The sequence below is a fragment of the Pocillopora damicornis genome, chromosome 1, assembly GCF_964200805.1.
Source record: "Pocillopora damicornis chromosome 1, jaPocDami1.2, whole genome shotgun sequence".
In the NCBI taxonomy this organism is placed as follows: Eukaryota; Metazoa; Cnidaria; class Anthozoa; order Scleractinia; family Pocilloporidae; genus Pocillopora; species Pocillopora damicornis.
In genome coordinates, this window is record NC_142670.1 from 38,284,739 (window position 1) to 38,306,812 (window position 22,074).

The 22,074-nt window shown below is 39.4% G+C and overlaps 1 protein-coding gene and 1 pseudogene across 2 annotated transcripts in view; one reads left to right on the forward strand and one right to left on the reverse strand.

Moving 5' to 3' along the window:
• The window catches only part of LOC149053705 (protein argonaute-2-like), an 82,362-nt pseudogene that overhangs the window by 39,714 nt on the left and 20,574 nt on the right, over positions 1 to 22,074 (forward strand). The gene's annotated exons all lie outside the window — the stretch shown is intronic.
• On the reverse strand, positions 550 to 20,365 carry LOC149053711 (uncharacterized). Its single transcript, XM_089210996.1, has 6 exons — positions 19,408 to 20,365; positions 19,125 to 19,172; positions 12,933 to 13,295; positions 6,103 to 6,321; positions 5,006 to 5,188; positions 550 to 2,837 (listed from the first exon to the last, which is right to left on the reverse strand). The coding sequence occupies exons 1-6, from the start codon at positions 19,958 to 19,960 to the stop codon at positions 1,042 to 1,044; spliced, it is 3,162 nt and encodes a 1,053-aa protein (XP_089067122.1). The 5' UTR covers positions 19,961 to 20,365; the 3' UTR covers positions 550 to 1,041.

Genomic DNA, 22,074 nt, shown 5'->3' on the forward strand with positions numbered 1-22,074 from the left:
AGCCACGATTGGGCCGAATTTCACTGAACATTTCACTTTCAGATCCTGTATTAGAAACTAAAAAACTTCAGGCAAAAGTGTTAAATTCGACATGCCGAGCTAGTTTGTAATTTGTATTTTCTATTTGTAAACTATTGCAGAATATGAACGTTGACGGTTTGACATTTTTGACAGCTTTAGTCTTGTACAGCCAATCAGATTATTTGAACCATTCTAACAGGGATTCTGATTGGCTTATTGTAGCGTGCTTTATGAGAGTATAGAGCATACTGACGACACTGTTGTTCGCTTTGGAAATAAGATTTGTTTTGAAAATTGAAAGAAATTCCTGGGGAATTTAACGGATTCTTTATTATAAAACAAATAGAGAAGCCTTGACTGTGCTCTATTTTGTTGTAAAGCACTTAGGAAGCGGCTAGAGCACTCAAGAAGTGGGAAGAAACACTCGACTACGTCTCGTGTTTCCCCCTACACTTCTTTCTTGCTTTAGCCGCTTCCTGCGTGCTTTACAACAGAACAGAGCACAGTCAAGGCTTCTCTATTTGTTAATCACGGTTATATTTTATCAATCAACTCTTCTCTTCGCGTTATTATTTGTTCTCCAAAAAAAAAAAAAAAACACGTTTCTGACCGTATAATAACTAAGTAGTTTACCATTACTGTGCTCAATATTGCCACTCGAGATCATACAAGTCGAATTAAAGGCGAAGAAAAAAGGAAAACAAAAAACACTAATAGTTTGCCAAACAATCTTGACTTAGCGCTTTTTCAATGACGAACATACTTTCCGCCAAAAAAGCATTGTATTTTTGCCTAATCGACAAAAATCTCTCCCAAAGAATGTTGTAAAACGAGTAATATGGGTAAGGCTTTGAATTTCTGTAACGACTCAGCTTTTTGGTGACTGCAGTCAATATTATGTGAGTAAAAGTGACAGTTACTTCAAAATTCATAGTTCGTAAGCATGCATCCCGATAACACTCGTGCAGTGACAAGCGGTAGTCGTTTAAAGCCTTTAAAAGGAGCAGTAAGAAATAAAAACTAATGTCCTCCCTTGCTAAGTAGGAAGGTTACGGCCTCAGTTTTACCAAATATTTTTGCGATATTTAACGGTGTGTGACCTCTAATATCTTTTGAATTAACATCCAAACCAAGTGACAGCATTTTTGTGATGATGGCGACATTACCGCCCGTTGAAGCGGCGTGCAGTAAATTTTTTCCAGACTGGTCTCTAATAGAGGGATCGGCTCCTTTGTCTAAAAGATAATTTACAGCTTCAATCTTGCCATAAGCTGCAGCCAACATCAATGGGGTTCTGCCGTTATTATCTTTTGAATTGACATCTAGACCACGTGACATCAGTGTCTCGATGATGGCGACATTACCACCCTTTGAAGCGGCGTGCAGTGAATTTCTTCCAAACTGGTTTTTAATACAGGGATCGGCTCCTTTGTCTAAAAGATAATTTACAGCTTCAATCTTGCCAAAAGCTGCAGCCAACATCAATGGTGTACTCCCTCCACTATCTTTTGAATCGACATCTAGACCACGTGACATTAGTGTCTCGATGATGGTGACATTACCACCCTGTGAAGCGACGTGCAATGAATTTCTTCCTAACTGGTCTCTAATACAGGGATCGGCTCCTTTGTCTAAAAGATAATTTACAGCTTCAATCTTGCCAGACGCTGCAGCTAACATCAATAGGGTTCTGCCGTCATTATCTTTTAAATCGACATCTAGACCATGTGACATTAGCGTCTCGATGATGGCGACATTACCACCCTCTGAAGCGGCGTGCAATGAATTTCTTCCTGACCGGTTTGTAATAAAGGGATCGGCTCCATTGTCTAAAAAATGATTTACAGCTTCAATCTTGCCAAAAGCTACAGCCAACATCAATGGTGTAGCTCCTCTATTATCTTTTATATCGATATCTAGATCACGTGACATTAGTGTCTCGATGATTGTGACATTACCACTCCCTGAAACGATGTGCAGTGAATTTCTTCCTAACTGGTCTCTAATACAGGGATCGGCTCCCTTGTCTAAAAGATAATTTACAGCTTCAATCTTGCCACAAACTGCAGCCAACATCAATGGTGTATCTCCTCTATTATCTTTTATATCAATCTCTAGGCCACGTGACATTAGTGTCTCGATGATTGCGACATTACCACCCACTGAAGCGGCGTGCAGTGAATTTCTTCCTGACTGGTATGTAATAGAGGGATCGGCTCCATTGTCTAAAAGATAATTTACAGCTTCAATCTTGCCACAAACTGCAGCCAACATCAATGGTGTAGCTCCTCTATTATCTTTTATATCAATCTCTAGGCCACGTGACATTAGTGTCTCGATGATTGCGACATTACCACCCTCTGAAGCGGCATGCAGTAAATTTCTTCCTGACTGGTTTGTAATAGAGGGATCGGCTCCATTGTCTAAAAGATAATTTACAGCTTCAATCTTGCCACAAGCTGCAGCCAACATCAATGGTGTAGCTCCTCTATTATCTTTTATATCAATCTCTAGGCCACGTGACATTAGTGTCTTGATGATGTTGACATTATCATCCTTTGAGGCTGCGTGCAGTGGAGTAATGCCAGAGTGGCCTACAATAAAGGGATCAGCTCCTTTCTCTAAGAGGTAATTTACGGCATCTATTTTGCCACTAGAAACAGCTAAAATCAAAGCCGTATTACCATCATTATTTTTTGTGTTGATATCCAGGCCAAGTGACAACATATTCTCGATGATGGCAAAGTTGCCAGTCTGCACAGCTGATGACAGTGAGTTCCAATCGTCGCCTGCTACCGTTTGAGTGTCACGTTTATCTGAACAAAAAAAAGATAAATGAAAAAAAAATTCACAGTAGAAGAGACATACCTTTCCGTACTTTGTAATAATAAGAACGTTTATACTCAATATGTAAAAATAGACAGTCAAAGATTGCATTTGTATCGTATCTCGCAGCTTGCTTACTTCGCAAATTGAGCGGCTCTTTTCAGCATAATAATAATAATAATAATAATAATAATATTAGTAATAATGATAATAATAATAATAATTGCGGGCGGCAAGAGGAGCACACAATCCTAATCTCAACGTTGCTTTTACAAACGCATGCCCGGCAGTTGTGTAGTTTGGCCCTGACTCGATTTTTGCTCAAATAGTGAGTCTACCACTAAGAATGTATGGAATGCAAAGTACGCTATTTTCTCATGCGCATCACGCATAATCTGGACCTTGGAACACGTGAAGCTAACGCATAGAAGCAGCGCCGACCAATCCAAATCAAGCGTGTCAATATCTGGATTCGACGTTTCCGTTCATGTCGCGTTGGATGCCATTTCTCGGCCGCATTCCGCCTCAAGCGAGTAGTGAGAGTGTTGTTCGTCTGTTAGTCCTTGACCTCAAGCGTCGAGCGAGAGTCGTATTTGTTCGTCCTTTACTTCAAGCGTGGAGCGTCGGTATTGTTCGTCCTTGACCTGACAAGCGTTTAGTCTGAGATAGTTGTCTTGGATCTCATAGAAGCGTGGAGCGAGAGCGTTTTTCGTCCTTCAGTCCTCGGAACGGGAGCGTTTATACATTATATTGTGGAATAATCTGAAATTTCTTCATATTGGTCGTTTCGTTTCAGTAATAAATAAATAATTGTTGCGTTACATCAATCATTTTGACTCGATCAATACGCGTATTTTATAACCTACAGTGATTTTCTTTACACCATGAAACAACAACAATTACAGCATATCACTAAAACTAAGCAAAACAAAACAAGGGAACTAGTGTCCCGTGGAATGATCCAGTGTTGGTAACTGTTTCACAGGTTTATTAAAATCACTTTATTGTTAGGGTCAAAATAGAGGAAAAAGCGATTGGAGCACGGGGGGTGTCCTCATGGACTAAATTTTCAACCCCGCAAAACAAATTTTTTCTCCCTATGGGCCCCCAAATCTTTCATTAACCAAATAGCCAAAAATGCATCGTCCTCGCCCGCATTTCCTAACCTTTGGTAATTGCTATTAATAATAATAATACTTAGCAAGGTAATTTGGTATTATCAACTGAGTTGATACGTTTAACGTAAATTGGCCATCGTTAAGGGTTTCAAAGCTGACGTTTCGAGCGTTAGCCCTTCGTCAGAGCGAATGAAGGAATTGTGGCTCCTGTGTGTGCTTCTATGCAGAAAATGGATCAACGCTTTTGGTGGGAACATGGTAACTAGCATAGATAAGTTGAACGAAAAGTGTTCGTTGATAACCTGGGACTGAGAGTGCCGATTTGAAAGATAACTTTTTTTGTTCGAGGGTTCTGCGGCATTCAAAGAATAAGTTTCACCTTCTATACAGAACATTTCAAACACGGTTTCCAGCATTTCACGAAGAATGATAACGGTTTTTTTTGCTGTCATCACAACAAGATCAAAAACTAAACAAGAACAGAATGATAGCTTTTTACATAGATTCTAAGAGTATAAAGCATTTCTGTAAACTTTTAACTCAGTCATGTGATTTCTTATATTTCAATTTTGATCGTTTGACTGATCGATGTAAACCAAAATATAATGAAATGTACATGTATTCTTGAGACATGGTTGAGTCAATCTTGATATGACATTTAAATATCGCATTGGATTGATTGACTTAACCATCACTATTGGGCAGTCGTTTTGAATTCGATGAATATCAATAGAAATCAATAAACTATTGGTTTGGTGGTGTTTGTTGGATCCAGAGTGACTGCTTAGCAGTGTCCGAGATATATTGCTGTATTATTTAAAAGGAGTTGAACATATTTTTCATATTTTTAAATAAACTTATAAATGTTATTATATATTAATATTTTTTTACGTTATATTATTGTAACACGACCCCACAAACCTCTGGCTTTAAATACTTATTGTGTTTAAATAAAGTTTTATTATTATTATTATTATTATTATTATTATTATTATTATCAAAGACACTAAGCTTGGTAATTTTGACTTTTCGATACTGACCACCGATATCCACGTCAAATTCAGATGGCGCTCCTTCAGTTCCCATACCGCTGTCAGATGCTTCAGACATTAAACTTTTCGTCTCAAACTGTAGACTTTCCACGTACATTTTGGTAAAATTCCATTTGTGTTCGTCAATACCCCGTGGCTTGTCTGCGAGCCTTTCGTAACTGGCATGTTGAACTAAAAAAACATAAAGAAACAACATGTTTTTGCCTAAAAATGTCATTTTAAAGTAGGAATGCATTTATGTGTTGAGAAGCTTTTAGGATGTTTAACAGTTTGCAGTGGGAGCAGGTTGAAGATAGAAAAACTTTAAGAAATAAACTATGGCGCTCCTCGCAAGCTTTCCGCGAGCGGTCGAGGTATAATCAAGAGAATACAAACAATCTCTTGGTATAGTCTACTCTTGTTTTTATCAATTTAATCATCAAATTATCCGCGCACATGTACATATCTAATTTGATATATTACAAGGCTAGAATGTCTAAATACATTGTCTCTGAAAAGCCTTTATAAGGAAAGTCAGTAAAGCACAGATATTTGCGAGCATGTAAGGAATGAAATCTCGAAAGGCCTGATCTGTTTCAATTCAGTTGTAAACATTTCTAACGAATCTCAGATTTTCTTTCGTTGGAGGAATTTGGTTATGACACGAAAAAGTTTACCTGACTACCCCCCCCCAAAGCTCTGTTGTATTCTTATGACCCCCCTTCCCTTGGTGGCAGTAAAATGGCAGATAATTTTCTACAGTCCCCTCCCCCTTTTATATCCTGTTGGTAACGACTGATCCCCCATGAAAACCATGTGTTCCCCCCAGAAAATCCTCCACTAATTAAGAATAATCTTTCAAGTAAAATTCAGTCCATGTTAATCTCCCAAAATCAATGTTAATAGTACTTTTGAGTACGTTTTTTCAAAATAATTTGTCTGTTATGGCATAAAGTGGCGTTCTTCCTCGATTTTTATCATACCCATACCTATGTATTAAACGGTTAACCTGTATTAAGCGGCAACCCCGTCATTCCTCGTGGAATAAAGGTTTGACTGTAAATATTTTATTTAGCTTAGCTTGAGTGTTTGCATAATTTAGTTACCTTCCTCTGCTGGAATTATTTCCGTGCCCATCCTTGTCTCCAAATACTCAAGTGGAAGTCTGGTCGTTTGTGTCTCTTGATTCTCCACTCTCTCCTTTAGAAGTTGGACATCATTCTCGAGTCTTTTCACTTTTACTTGCAATGTTTCATCCTCGTTCGGTGTTGTTGATATCACTGAATCAGAGGGTTCACATTTTCTTCCTGGCACCTTCACATGACCTAAAAATAGACAATTTGCAGGCCACCGTGAGTTTCTTAGCTGAAGTTTCGAGAGTTAGCCCTTCCCCTCCACGAACAAATGGATTTACTCGGGTTTGCCAAGTGTGCAAATACGAAGCAAATTTAGTGATCTAAATTTGTACCACGTTTGCGGAAAAAATGTAAATATGCTGATTTGCACCTACGGTCTTGGTGCGCAAATGTGATGGAAATGTGACATTGTGCTCACTGTTTACTTCATCATAAAGAAAATGAGTAAAAACATACTTTACAGTGTGAACTGAAAAATTCATAAGAGCAACATTTCTATATTATTAAACTAATGTAAGTCCTACTAAAACACAATGAGTTGCATTCAATTTTTATTCTTCCTTCTCTCCTTATATAGGTAAACATTACCTTTTAAAATATATAATTTACAAAAGTATTTAAGGATCAAGTTGCTTGAGATATTTTTTTTTCTATTTTGACTCAATCATTTAGATCTGTATCTTGTACACCACACTGTACTAGTTTATTTAACTAGCTTACCAGTAGCACAATCATCTTTACCAAAATGGTTGTTCATCTGTCCCTATGTCAACCCAGAATAGTTCCTCGTCATCATTGAAGCAATGAAGCATGAATGTTTGTTTGTGAAGAACCATAGACAGATCTGTCAGCTTATGGAGATGTGGTTTAACCCTTTAACTCCCAAGACCTAATTATTAATTCTCCCCTCTGGCAGCTACAAATTTCCTTGTAAATTCGTTGCGAGAATTTGGCGTTAAATCAAGATAACAGCTTCTATCTGATAAGTTTGAGTATTCTCATTGCATGTTTGTTGGATAATGTATGGATATTATTATGAGAAGTTATTCACATCTGGGAGTTAAAGGGTTAAGTAACGCGAAGCTGGAAATCCTTAAGATTACAAAGGAGCAATCGGTCACGCGATTGATAAGAAGAACATCACGTCCGCGGACAGATTGCGTAACACATTGAAAAAGTAAGTCGATGAAGTTCATGGGCCTTAAGATAACTGTTCAAGAAAATAGGTTTGAGGCTGAAGAAGATGAAGAGGGCATTTTGGAAAGGAGCGCGCAAATTGAAGAAAGAGAGGGCGAATTTGAGAAAGCCGAGCTAACGATTAAAGAATTTAGGGGTGCCGAAATGGTCGAAATGGAAAGCGCAGCGAAGGAAGGAGAAGAGCGAGCCGAAAAAAAAAGAAAGAAGAAATTCGACGATGAAGTGAAGGTAGGGAAAGCCAAACTAGAGTAGAAACTTAAACATGAGAATAAAATCGACAAGAAAAGAGATCAAACAAATCAAAAAACAAATCAACGATCGAATAGCTAAACAGTCAGTGCGGAAAGAGTTTAGAAAGATCGAAAAGCTCATTCAAACAACAGACAAAAAAATCTAAATCTAGACGCGGTGATTGAAAACCTCTCGGGAAATTTTCACCTGCCCACAGAGATAACAAAGGTGAACGTGGTGTGCTGCTAACCCTAACCAATCCTGGGTACAAAGACATCTTGGCGAAGTATGACCACCTGAGAGGAGTGGAAATAGATGATGTTGAATTGAAGAGAGAGCTCCCCGTCCACTGAATCCTCGGAACAAGGGAATACGCAAGAATCAAGACGGAGACCACACCGAAAATGGGGAAACCTGGAAAACCGATAGCTGAACCTACGCGTTTTGGATGGACCCTTATGTCTTCTGGGAGCGAACCAGACCTAACCAAGATGTTTCTGACCCGGACATCCACACTTGACCCAGACATCTACACTTGACGCAGGGAATAGTGTAACGAGCGCTCAAGGAACCAGAAGGAAAAGAGTTCTACCTTCCACGCAAAGCCGTAGTGCGGGAGGCAGACTATCCCGTGGCTCTAGCGTACGATCTAAAACAAGCGTTCTTACAAGTAAGTATCAGAGAGACTGGAGGAGGTTTCATTGGTTGAAGGACCTAGAAACCATGCAAGTGGAGACACTCAGATTCACACGAGCAACAACTGTAGTCGAGACACAACACTTGAAGCAAGCAGCCCAGGCTACTTTCAGAGAAGGGATATTCCAGTTGTACATCTGGCATTCAAATGTGCTATCTCTAAAAGAGCCACCATCTTCAGAGAAAGCGGCAGAAGAACATTCAACCACTCAACAGGAAGCAAGTCACAGCCTTGCCACGCCCGTGGAGGAAACACCAGGGAAACAACCAACTACTGTGCTAAATACAAGCCAAAGCTTCGCCAAGCACTATATGGGTGTAAAGATGGGGGAGACCAAACTGCTAGGCAGACCGTGGAATGAAACAGTGGACACAATAGAACTGGCCTTTCCCGTCCCAATCGTCAAAGTAACTTAGAGAGAAATCCACAGGAAGATAGCTAAGATATACGACCCTTTGGGATTAGCTTCACTCGTCACCTTAGCTGGAAGGATACTGTACAGAGAAACATGCGACGCCCGAGTACCTTGGGACTAAGGTGTTCCCAGAGAGCTAAAGATCGCGTGGGAGAACTGGGAAAGAGTGTTGACTGGAAAAGTAGAAGTCCTAAGAAGCCAAGTCCGACCACAAAGACGCAAGCTGAGCCACAATCATTAGGTAAGTACTAACAGTCACCATTGAAACAAAGACGGACATGATGAGCTGATGCAGAAATGGGACCTGTGGACAACCATCCAAGTCGGGTCGTGGGAGTTGCGCTTTATTCGAAATTGCAGAGCCAACGCCAGTAAATAATCACCGGAACAATCACCACTCAAGAACTAGTAAGCAGATGAAGTTCTGGGAAAAAGAGACACAAGTCAAATGCCAGGGTACGAGCAGATTTCAGGAAGATCAGGAAGTTTAACGTCTCAATCTCCAGAAGAATGCAGATGGACTATACGAATACAGAGGGCGTATCCAGGGAGACTACCCCATTTATCCTCCAGATGATGCTTTGTTCAGCAAAAAGCTGGTAATGCACGCCCACCTTCAGACTCTCCATGGGGTACTCAGTTTGACGATGGCGAAGATAAGAGAGAAATATTGGATACCTCGCCTCAGAAGACTAACAAAGAGAGTGATAAGTGAGTGCCATGGGTGTAAACGCTTTCACGTAACCGCCCTAGCAAATCCACCGACTGGAAACCTACCCAAGGAAAGAACAGAAGGATCAGTGCCCTTCAAGTTCATCGGAGTCGACTTTGATGGGCCTATCAAGTACTTCAGCAAGAAGAAAAGGGAGATGAAGGCATATATTCCACCATTTGAATGCAGCTTAACCCGTGCCGTCTATTTGGATCTACAACCAGATCAAACAACGGAACAGTATTTATGCAGTCTGAAACGTTTTGCGGCGAGACGAGGACGGCTAGAAAAAATATTCTCCGATAATGGGAGAACCTTAGTTTTAGCATCCAAATAGTTAAAGAAAGTTCAACAAGATGAGAAGATGAACGACTGGCTAGCCAAGCAAAACATCCCGTGGCTTTTTAACCTCAGTAGAGCTCCAAGGTGGGGCGGTCAGTTTGAAAGATTGATTGGCGTCACGAAGCAGAGTTTGAACAAAGCAATCGGAAACGGTCACCTGCGCTGGCATGAATTAGAAGAAGTAATCTTGGATGTAGAGATAATCCTAAACGACAGACCTCTTGGTTATGTAGAAGACTATATTCAAATGCCAATTTTGACCCCCAACCTTATGCTGTTTGGATAGCTAAATCAAATTCCTGAAGAAGAACCATCAAACGTTGAAGATTATGACCCCAGAAAACGTGCGAAGTACCAACGGAAAGGTAAAGACGTCCTATGGAAAAGATGGACAACCGAGTACCTAAAGGCCCTAAGAGAGCGTCGCAATCTCAACCATCAAACGTAAGAAGCTACCTTGAAAGAAGGAGACGTTCCTTATTAAGGGAGAGGAGCGAAACAGAAGCAAATGGAAGTTGGTATAATGGAACGCCTGATTCAAGGTCGAGATGGAGTTATAAGAGGAGCGCAGTTCAGAGCTGGGATGACACACATAGAGAGACCACTCTGAACGAAAGAGAGGAGAGATGCTAAGAGCTGACGCCAGAGAATTCCAGCCGGGAAGAGCCGCAGTAGATGCACGCCAGCGAATAGCTGCTATAGCTTAAGACGTGCTAAACGAGGATTAGACTTAACAAGTGACATTTCATGTTCAAATAAGTTTCAGTTGTGTTTTCAGACAGAGAGTCAAATGGGAGGGAGAGTGTCGTGACCGAAGCGTTACATTGAATTTGTTGATAGGTTCGTGACGGAAGTACAGAAATATGATACGTGATTTGAGTTGATAGATTGTGAGATCGGTGTTACTGGTGAGTAGGAGAATACAATAATGTACATCAAACCATTGTGATTGTTTGTCGTGACATTACTTACGACATGGCTTGTTCAGAACATTAGAACTACTTCCTACACTGATGTATTTTCTCTTGCCAAATACTCATGACATGTATGGTACCTGCATGCTTCTAACTTCGTTTGCTTGGAAAACAAAGTTAGTTACCTTGCTTTTCACAAAGCTTGGAACAACGGAATTCATGCATTTCATGGAATAGTCCATTTTACAGTTGCGTGCTTGGTTACCAAGCCTTTTAACAGGAGTGAGGCTAAGGGTGACCTTGTTATGATACAAACCTGGCTGCTTTTCAAAGGTAAATTGCCTTGTTGTTATGCTAGACACTGGTCTCTACTACAACAAGGTTACTTTCAGCCTTACTCCAAATCAAAGACTTGGCAACTAAGTACACAACTGTAAAATGGCCTGTTGGATATAAATACTCTTCCATTTCCATTTTCTGCCAAGCTAATTAAAGTTGTACAAAGGCCAGCTCTCACCGATTCTGTTTGTTTTGTCTTCTTTTTTCTCAGAAGTGTAAACATGACAGTCACAGTGAATAACTCTTGCAGACCGAATTGTTTTCTGTTTTCGTCTCCTGAATTGGCTTGGTGACATAGTCAATGTTTCACTCTCAGCTGGATTGATCTCACTGATAGTAGGTGGCCTCTTTCTCATTTTTCTCGGTATACTTGGGTGTTCACATTAGCCCTGTTATGTTGAAGATGAATAAATTTACAACTGGATTCGGAAGTCTTGATGTTGGTAACGTATAAATAAATGGAACTCAGGAAAACCACAGGTTTTTTTCCAAGGAAATAGCCTATGTCTTCAAATTCACACGTGATCAGTAAACGAGTGAAGTGATTTCAAGACGAAAAGTTCGAACAATAGCTTATCTTAGGATCTTTGTGTCGCAAGTAATAAATTCAAGACCGCTTGAGAAACATGCAGAGAAATATGCATCCTCAGGCACTCTCGCTGATCTTGTTTACATTCACTATGCCTTTCTTATCCCGCCTATTCAAAAATGAGCACGAGAAAAACGTTTGAACCTTAATATCACTGGTCGGTGGAAGCGAAGCCTTTCTTGTGTTCATTTCGTAGCTACTAAAATCATCAACCTTTTCCTCATCCTTAACCAATCGAACGCCGGTTTTCATCGACGGACGCTTGAAGGATGCATTCAGATCTCCAACGATGGATTCAAATGCGAGCGCCGGTTGAGGTTCTTCGATAGAAAACCATTGCCGTTCTATACAGGATATGAAACTGAACAAGCAAGGCCCAACAAATCGAAGAAGCTGTAAGAAAGACTTGTGAAGTCTTTATGCTGCTTTATGAGACTCGGTGTTTGTGTTTGAATTATTGTTGAGTTACGGCTCAGTTTGCAAAGACCACCAGAAGCTCAGAAACGTAACCAGCCATAAAGAGCTGATTTGTTAAAGATCTAAATACACGAGTCGAAAGTCTCACGTGAAAGCAACTCGAAAAATGGTACCGAAGACCGACAAGATCAGCAGCGAAAGGTTTTTCAAGCATAAGGAGGCCTTAGTACAATAATCGAAGAGAATCCCCGAAGCATGGCTACAGATCGAATACTTAAATAGATTGACAATGCAGAGTAAATTTGAATAAGAATTGTGCTTTAACCACGTACCTAGCCCGGAGCAAATATTTCAAATGCGTGCAAACCTACATGCATACTTATGTTTGGAACACAAACAAAAACCGAAGCAAACTTGTCCAGTGTTGATACATTGCACACATGACAAACCTAGCAAACAATTTCATTATTGATATTTTATAAAAAGACGATGATTTGGCAGCATTTGCAAACCACTGTAAACTTATTCAAAGTTAACGGTTTGAACACATTTGCTTAACTAAGCAAACTTGTATGCTGTCCACAGTTTGCACCTTCTTTGCTACCTCAGAAAAACATCGGCAAAAATATAAATTTTGCCACATATTTGCGAAGGGTGTAAAGTAAATGATGCAAAGATGATCTTTACCATTGAGCAAAAATTAGCAAACTTAGGCAAAAGTGAAATTTGTTTCATATTTGCTCAACATTTGCAACCCAGGCAAATCCATTTTTCGTCCAGTGTTCATTACAACGAATAGAGTTCGGGTCATGGTAAGTTAAGGTTCGAAACACTTATTTGAAGACACATTGAAAACTGATTTGTGATATAATTAAATATCTTACACGAAAATGATCCTGTTGAACTAATTTCTATGCGCTACCTGCAGGGTACACTAACTAAGTTACCTTTGGCTTCATTATTTAGATAAACGAAAGCTCTCCTGTACTCTTCTTCCTCAATTGTTACTGTTAGTTCAACATTCTCCTCAGCTTCAGCAAGATGCCTAACTTCAGTCACCAAGAAGTTGTACAGGCGTGCCTTCAGTGTGCCGTCCTGGTACATTTTCCACAAAGTGGTAAGCCCCTTTAAATTGCTTGCCTGAACTGTGAAGCAGACGCACCCTCCACCCATGTCGGCGAGTTCTGTATCAGGGGGAAGAACCTGTTTTTCAAAGCTTCTAAAACACTGCGAAACACTCTCAAAGCAGCTCAAGATACTGTGCCAAGGCAGAAATTTTCTAGAAATTTCGATCCACGTCTTTAAAGGAACTAGTGAAAACAAAATTTAAAAAAAGAATAAAGGGTAATTTTCAAAAGAAATCTCTTACCAAATTTCAATCAAAGAACGAACGTTTCGTTGATAATTTTTTTTGGTCACTTCAAAATCATCATCATCAACATCAGCATCATCATGAAATTTGATAGTGTTTCAGGAATAGAAGGAGTCGAATTTGAAGGTATGGAAAGAAATGAACGAAGACAACGCAAATAAAAAAATATTCTTCAGTTAGGATGGAGGCTGCTCACCTCTGTACTAGTCAGAAGATGTTACTGATGTTTATGATGCGGATGATGGAGACAAGAAATATGTGTATGGTCATTACTTTGTGTAAATCTTATCCCTTGCAAATTAACTGTGCTATAATGGAGTGAATATAGTCTTTACAAGAACCTTATCCTTAACTGGAGAGAGATTTTCATGTTAACTGCCTCAAATATAAATTAATGATATTTGGAACAAACTCTTCAGCCCTTTGAAAGAGTTTAGAAGACATGAAATGAGTTAGGGCGAACATCCCTTACCACCAAGATAGTAGCTCAGAAAAAGATTATAAATTACCTGAAAAGGATTCAATTCTCAGAAGATGCCGCAATTAACTCTTTCTTTATTTGACATAGTTTGATGCTACACTGGTTTGCAGATTTAATGAATGTAACCGAAGAAGTTACAATTCATAGACCCAACGTTTCGACACTCCTGTCTAGTGCCTTCATCACCCCTGATGAAGGCACTAGACAGGAGTGTCGAAACGTTGGTTCTGTGAATTGTAACTTCTTCGGTAACATTCATTAAATCTGCAAACCAGTGTAGCATCAAACTATGTCTGATTGTCCACCTGGTTGCCGTGTGAACTTTAATATATCTTTATTTATTTGTTAAGAAGTTTGGCCTAATAGCCACTCTTTTTAGTAAAGTGGGAATTACAAGCAAACAATTCACTGAGCAACCAATTTACACTACTAATCTATCCTCAAGACCAAACATTTGTATGCAACCCTGAGATCACACATGAAATTAGCACAGCTGCATTCAGGCCAAGCTTAGCAAACGCTGAAGCTGGAAAAGGAGTCTAAAAATATATAAAACACCTCCCCATTTAAATATGTACTTTACCATTTTGATATGTACTTGAAATTTTAGGTATCTTAGTTCCTGAATGAACCAATCAGATCTCAAATACATTTTTAATTAGTTCTTTAGGATATGAGTTACTGTGTCAACCAATCAGATATGGTTTGCAATATGAAACTTACTCGTCAACAACTAAGTTCCTCAACAAACCGATGACATGGAAGAATATAGGTCACGTCATTTCTAAATTAAGGTTTGCCTGTTTTATTTCTGTCAACAACAAAGAAAACAGACCACAATAGATGGGGCATTTCTGCTCTAAGAGCAGTAATGTTTCACCATAAATTGGATGTTATCTGTAGTGAATTATTCTTCTCCGAGGCTGTATTATTTTCATTACCGCTAGACGCGTAGAAGCTCTTTGTAAAGCTTTGTTACCGTTGTAATTTTGCGGCAAAAAAAAAAGTTACATTCAGTTTACTTCACCTTAGAAATATAGCACAGCAATGGAAACGCACCCGATTGCTTACAATTCCACAGAAATCGTTGACAGAGATCGTTGACAGAAATTGCCACCACGGTTTTGCCGCACTCTTTATCAGCGCCCGAATACTAAGAAAGCGATCAAATGACCATTATCCTTTGTAAAGACTGAATTCATTTCCGGTGAACGTGAAAATAATCGTGTCCGCGAGATGAAAAAATTTAAAAATATCGCAACCTTTTTATGCTTGTAAACGTTCTTAAAAGCAAGAAGGTTTGACAAGCTTTCCTGTCACGAATGTGATAATGACATTACAGTAATCGTGACACCGTAACGCTTATTAGAAGGCAAGCAAGGACTTGACCTATGGATGCACGAGAAACGTATCATCTTACTTTTCCGCTCTGTTTTGTTACAGGCAACGATTGCGTTACAATTTTGATTTTTGCACAGGATGTATGCAAAGTTGAAGCAAACCATGCTACTGAGATTTAACCCAACTAATTACCACTGTATTTACGAGGAGAATTAATCAAATCTGTTTCACAAATTCCATAAATAAATCCTATCATAATCAAAATTATGTTACGTGTAATTACAATCCAATAAAAATTAACTTACCGGACTTGAACGTCTTTTGCATCGCGAAGTTTGTCATTCTCCATTCAGTTTCCATGCTGAGAAATTCAACTTTTCCAAATTCTAAGAAGAAATTACATTGTTACGAATGTAGTTTTTGCTTCCATCTCGCATACGATGTCTCAACTCGGAATTCACTTATTTCGCGCCATAATGTAATTTTGGCGGGGAATAGACAAATAACTGCTGTTTGTCTCTGTGTTGTGTAAAAATTAATTCCCAACAGATTAAGCCTTGTTTTGAAATACTTAGAACGAATTCAACGTTCAGGCAAGCCATCTGATGAAATTGATTTGACAAAAGAGAACATGGCTCGTAAGACAACGCACTAGAGTACGACCTTGGGGGAGTTATCGATCGAACGCGATTTATTTCACCGGAAGTCCTATTGTGACAATAGCTGTATTGTTTTCCTTAACCGCTCGCTGACTGGCCAAACCAGTAACTAATTTTGTGGCGAAGCGAGCCACCAACTACCACGTAGAATATTGATCAGCCAAACACCATGAAGTTTATTTCAACATAGTATTACAGGAGCCTATTACAGCACCTTTTGTCATGCAACAGGATATCCTTAGTAAATCGAACCCACCCTGCCTTCTTGAGTTTTTAATTTTAGATTACTGCAAATGAAAGCGTATTCCTTTGGCAAGTGGTTAGCTTTTTAAAAACTTCCAAGAAAATGAGAACTACTCTATGGAGAATTCGTTGTAATATAATTGAAGTTGTTGCCAATGTTGAGCTGGCAACTTTCTGTTGATTCGCATTTCGAAAATGTTACCTACTTCTTAGCGTCTAAACAATACAACACTCAGTTGTCCTCTTTCGCAATGCTTTTCGTACCTTTCGTGTCTGCATGTAGTCGCTGGTACAATGCATACTATTCTCAGCGAAATGTCAACATTTTCAAGATATCTTAACAACCGTCTAAAGAATCCTTGTTACTGTTCATGTTATCATTATAAAACTTTGCTTCCGAGTTGCTGATCGTCTTCAAACAGCTTGAAGCTTATAGCGTTAGTGTTAGTGACTCATTATATTATAACTAATGTCACTTTATACTTAATCATCCTCTTTCGAATATGTGGTAATTTAGGGCAATTTAGAACAGTATGATATTATCGATGTATAATTTTTAACCAACTTAAACCCTGCCCACTTAGAGCTGTTTCAAGGCGGTCATCAACCCAGAGGCAACATCGTGTAATGATAAAACAAAGAATTAAACTGAATCCTTTGACGTTTGTTAAGACATGTTGAAGAAGGTGGCATTTCGGTCAACTTAATGCAACCTATTTTATCGACCACATATTCGAAAGAGGATGACATAAGTTACAGTATAATGAGTCACTAACTCAAACGTTGTAAGCTTCAAGCTGTTTGAAGACGATCAGCAACTCGGAAGCAAAGTTTCATAATGATAACATGAACAGTAACAAGGATTCTTTAGACGGTTGTTAAGATATCTTGAAAATGTTGACATTTCGCTGAGCCTAGTACGCATTGTACCAGCGACTACATGCAGACACGAAAGGTACGAAAAGCATTGCGAAAGAGGACAACTGAGTGTTGTATGGTTTAGAGGCTAAGAAGTAGGTGACATTGTCAAGGATGATCGAAATGCGAATCAACAGAAAGTTGCTAGCTCAACATTGGCAACAACTTTAATTATATTACAACGAATTCTCTATAGAGTAGTTCTCATTTCCTTGGAAGTTTTTAAAAAGCTAACTACTTGCCAAAGGAATACGCTTTCATTTGCAGTAGTCTAAAATTAAAAACTCAAGAAGGCAGGGTGGGTTCGATTTACTAAGGATATCCTGTTGCATGACAAAAGGTGCCGTAATAGGCTCCTGTAATACTATGTTGAAATAAACTTCATGGTGTTTGGCTGATCAATATTCTACGTGGTAGTTGGTGGCTCGCTTCGCCACAAAATTAGTTACTGGTTTGGCCGTTGAATGTGTTCTAAGTATTTCAAAACAAGGCTTAATCTGTCACAAGCGGCCCAAGCTCACGTCTCTAGGAAAAGCCAACAATGAATTCATGAACGCGTCACGCGTTGTGTGACTCGGTGTTAAGTTACAGGAGGAACCGTTGAAAATTTGAACACGTTATAAGGAATAGTATGGGGAACGGAATATGGTCGATTTACAACGATAAATATTTCGAAATATAAATATTTTACGCGTAAAATCAATAAAAATTACTCATGCCCCGTGTATCCGTCGTAGTTTCTGGCGATTTCTGCCGTTTTAAGCTTGCTTTACCATCACTGTTATCCATGTCAAAAGACAGGTTTTACGGTTCCTCCCGTAACTTAACACCGAGTCACACAACGCGTGACGCGTTCATGAACTCATCACGGTTGGCTTTTTCTCGAGACGTGGGCTTGGGCCGCCTGTGAATCTGTTGAGAATTAATTTTTACACAACACAGAGACAAACAGCAGTTATTTGTCTATTCCCCGCCAAAATTACATTATGGCGCGAGATGAGTGAATTCCGAGTTGAGACATCGTATGCGAGATGGAAGCAAAAACTACATTCGTAACAATGTAATTTCTTCTTAGAATTTGGAAAAGTTGAATTTCTCAGCATGGAAACTGAATGGAGAATGACAAACTTCGCGATGCAAAAGACGTTCAAGTCCGGTAAGTTAATTTTATTGGATTGTTATTACACGTAACATAATTTTTATTATGATAGGATTTATTTATGGAATTTGTGAAACAGATTTGATTAATTCTTCTCGTAATTACAGTGGCAATTAGTTGGGTTAAATTTCAGTACCTTCAAATTAGCATACATCCTGTGCAAAAATCAAAATTGTAACGCAATCGTTGCCTGTAACAAAACAGAGCGGAAAAGTAAGATGATAAGTTTCTCGTGCATCCATAGGTCAAGTCCTTGCTTGCCTTCTAATAAGCGTTACGGTGTCACGATTACTGTAATGTCATTATCATATTTGTGACAGGAAAGCTTGCCTTCTTGCTTTTAAGAACGTTTACGAGCATAAAAAGGTTGCGATATTTTAAACATTTTTTCATCTCGCGGACACGTTTATTTTCACGTTCACCGGAAATGAATTCAGTCTTTACAAAGGATAATGGTCATTTAATCGCTTTCTTAGTATTCGGGCGCTGATAAAGAGTGCGGCAAAACCGTGGTGGCAATTTCTGTCAACGATCTCTGTCAACGATTTCTGTGAAATTGTGAGCAATCGGGTGCGTTTCCATTGTTGCGTTAACCACAGAGTATTCGATATATTTCTAAAGTGAAATACACTGAATGTAACTGATTTTTTTGCCGCAAAATTACAACGATGACAAAGCTTTACAAAAAGCTTCTACGCGTCTAGCGCTAATGCCGTCGCACCACCTCATAATTGGAAATGACCTGCAAAGACGTACTGCTACACAGCAACGATATCGAAATACCTACAACATCCATTGGAAGTGCCTCGGTTATTATGTCAGTAAAAGCTTCAGAGGGCTTTTCCACTCAAAGATCACCTGAATTGGTCGTCTCTGACAAAGTTAATATATCACTTCATGATACCTTGTAAATTTTAATGGAAGCGAACAACTACTTCATATGATAACAGGAAAAGTTTTACTTACCTTCTGCCACCTTATCGGTCACAACTTTGCCCAAAGAGTAAAATTTCGCTTAAAATGAAAAGAACATAAGAACAAAGTTATCACGAGAGACACCACTCAGACACGATCTCCATCGAGGATCGCGAGGAAAAATTCGATCCTACATTAGTTCGATGATACGCGGTTGCGAAAACGTACGTAATATTGTGCTGTGTAATATTCGCTTCCGGTGATCTCTCTAATGCTCCTACTAAACTCAACTGCCTTGAGCGTTTTCATACACAAACTCAAAATTTTTATTTACCTTTTCTTATTTCTGCTGTATGGTTCTTATTTCGTCGCTGCTCATACTCCTCGATCTCTTTCAGCAAGTCCTCCTTCTTTATTTCTGTCAAAATCTCTTTTAGAAAGTCAAGTGCGCAAAAGTCCAAACTTTCATGTTTCTCCAGTTCTTCGAACAATGTTCGAATATTGGAAATGCTCTCATCAAGCTCCAACGATGTCTGTCTTCTACGGCAAATATCCTTGAGTTGTTCCAGATGATTGCGTTCGTCGCTATCGAGTGCATCACTTATCTTTGCAAGGAAGTTTTTGCATCCTTTCCTTTCCTTCTCGAACTCCATTAGTTTTTCCAACAGAGAGAACTCTTCTAAAGTATTCAAGACTTCCTTCAAAACTCCAAGTCGGTCAATTCCCAAGTGACTCTTTCCTTCTAGTATTTTCAATAAGGAACGGGCGTCTGGTATGTTATCAGCCTCGTCTTCTAATCCACACGTCTCGAGTAACTGTTGATGATCATGCTGACTGAGTTGTCGGCCTATCTTAGAGAGCAGACCCCTGTATGTGTAATAAGACATGGCGATGTAGCACAGTTTCAATTCTTGAAAAGGCTCTAGTGGTTTATTTATTATTTTATTTTGACTCACTTACGATAGCGGAAGGAGTTGTCTCAATTGGTCACGCAAAGTTGAGCGGTTGTCACCACCCTATCAGTTTCAGAATTTCAAATTATTATCCTCTCAAGTCGCGTCTGCCTGTCCTGGGATCACGCATTGTGGGTAACTTGGATGAACGGTGTATGATGATGATAGTGGGTCTTTATTCTAATTAATCACCCTTAGTAATGGAAAGCCTATGTGAGATATGTTCCTGCTTTGGCAATTTATGGATTTTCGTAGTCACCTTACGACTACGAATCCTTCAATGGAAACCGACTCCAAAGATGTCCACAGACATATCCGCCTCCATTGACCCAAGCTTGAATCAGTGAAAACGTCACCGTTACCATGACTACGAACCCTTCTAGGGAAACCTAATATTTATGGAGGCTCTTTTGTCTTTACCCAGCTTGTTTGCATTAAAGTAGCTGGTTGTCTCATAAGTTTAAGCAGGATGAAGCGGTTAGTGCGTCTCTCTTCAAAATTATAGTTTAGTTTTTCGAACTTCAGCAGCGCTGGATTTTTTTTTTGTTTCAGATCCACTGATTTTGAGCTTCATCCCTCTAATATTTTCCGAGAAAATCGATGCTGAAACGATGATCATAGCTTTCTAAATATGATCGGTACCAAACTCAGTGACCAAGGGAATTCTAAGCACGCAGGCCGTTTCAAATCACCATACAGTGCCGCAACTTCCCGTGACAGCCTACCGCGGTTCAAAACCAAGCCGAGCGTGCTGTGGAGTTGTGTAAGGTCGAAATGTGGCTGAACTTCCCCGTTTGCATTGATGTGTCAAACAAATTTTTTTTGCTAAGAATCAGCCGGGTTGTGAAAACGCACCAGAGCAAGCGAGGTAGGGCAGAAATAGTGCAAATATGTGACAAGAGAAGGAAAACGTGTCGGAATCGTGTTGCGGCCTGTTAAGGGTCAAAGTCCTTCAGATGGCTCAGCTTAAGAGTAGAAGGTTTATCAGGGACTGGATTGAAGGATGGGGTCGGTGAAATTTGACTAAACAGGATAAGTAAGGTAAATGTACAAACAGGATGAGGAAAATTGGAAAAGGCATTGATTTTAAGGATCTTGTTAACCGTGTCTCCCGTTTCTTGTTTCTCTGTTTGCTGAAAGACAATTGCTTAGGACGTACGTTTCTCGAATTGTCTTAACCAGGCACTATGACGCAACAACAGTATATTCTGTTCTCATCCGTAAGTTTCTCAGAAAATCATCTCTCTCGGAAGTTTTCCAACAGGTTTTATATTTTCGTACTCGACCCATGTCTCCAGCTCACATCATAACACATTGAACGCGGCGAATGCTGTTACTATAGAAATACGCCTTTGGAATTTCAGACCTTTACTCATTGAGCTCTTCACGAAAAAGATAGATGTTTAAATATCAATACCACTGGCAACTCATCAAATCTTTACTAAGTTAACTTTAGTTAGAACTGCAAAACAAAAGAACTTAACCTACGAACGGTACAAAAATCAAGAAAGCCACAAACTGCGGGCAGAAATGGGAAACTTTTCTCGCTCCGTAACTGCCGAAAACCAGTTACAACTAGTAGCACTCCTGATGAGAGGGAACCAGCGACTGGTTTTGCTGTTATTCCCTACATTCAGGGTGTTACGGAACCCATCAAGAGAATTTTGAATGGCTACAACGTTAAAGTGGCTCAAAAACCTTTTCAGACTTTGGGGCATATTTTTGCCAAACCTAAGGATCCTGTCACGAAAGAACAACAAACCGACGCTATTTATTCTATTCCCTGCAATGACTGTGATAACGAGTATATCGGACAGACCAAACGTCAGTTTGGTACACGTTTGAAAGAGCATCAAAAAGCGGTCTTTTTTAGCAAAAAAGAAAATTCAAATTCGGAGCACACATGCCTAATCAACCATACAATTGGGTGGGATAAGTCTAAAATTATCACCACTAATCGATATTACCACTAGCGCCTTTATTTAGAAGCCTGGCATATCAACTCCGCCCACGCTCCTTTAAATCGTGATGATGGCGGCTTACTTCCT

Coding starts and splice junctions, on each gene's coding strand:
- LOC149053711 (XM_089210996.1), bottom strand. CDS start 19,960: ATGTCTTATTACACATACAGGGGTCTGCTCTCTAAGATAGGCCGACAA. Junction 6,322..12,932: donor TCTAAATAATGAAGCCAAAG/GTAACTTAGTTA, acceptor GTCTATTTTTAG/GTCATGTGAAGGTGCCAGGA. Junction 2,838..5,005: donor ATTTGACGTGGATATCGGTG/GTCAGTATCGAA, acceptor TTTTTTGTTCAG/ATAAACGTGACACTCAAACG.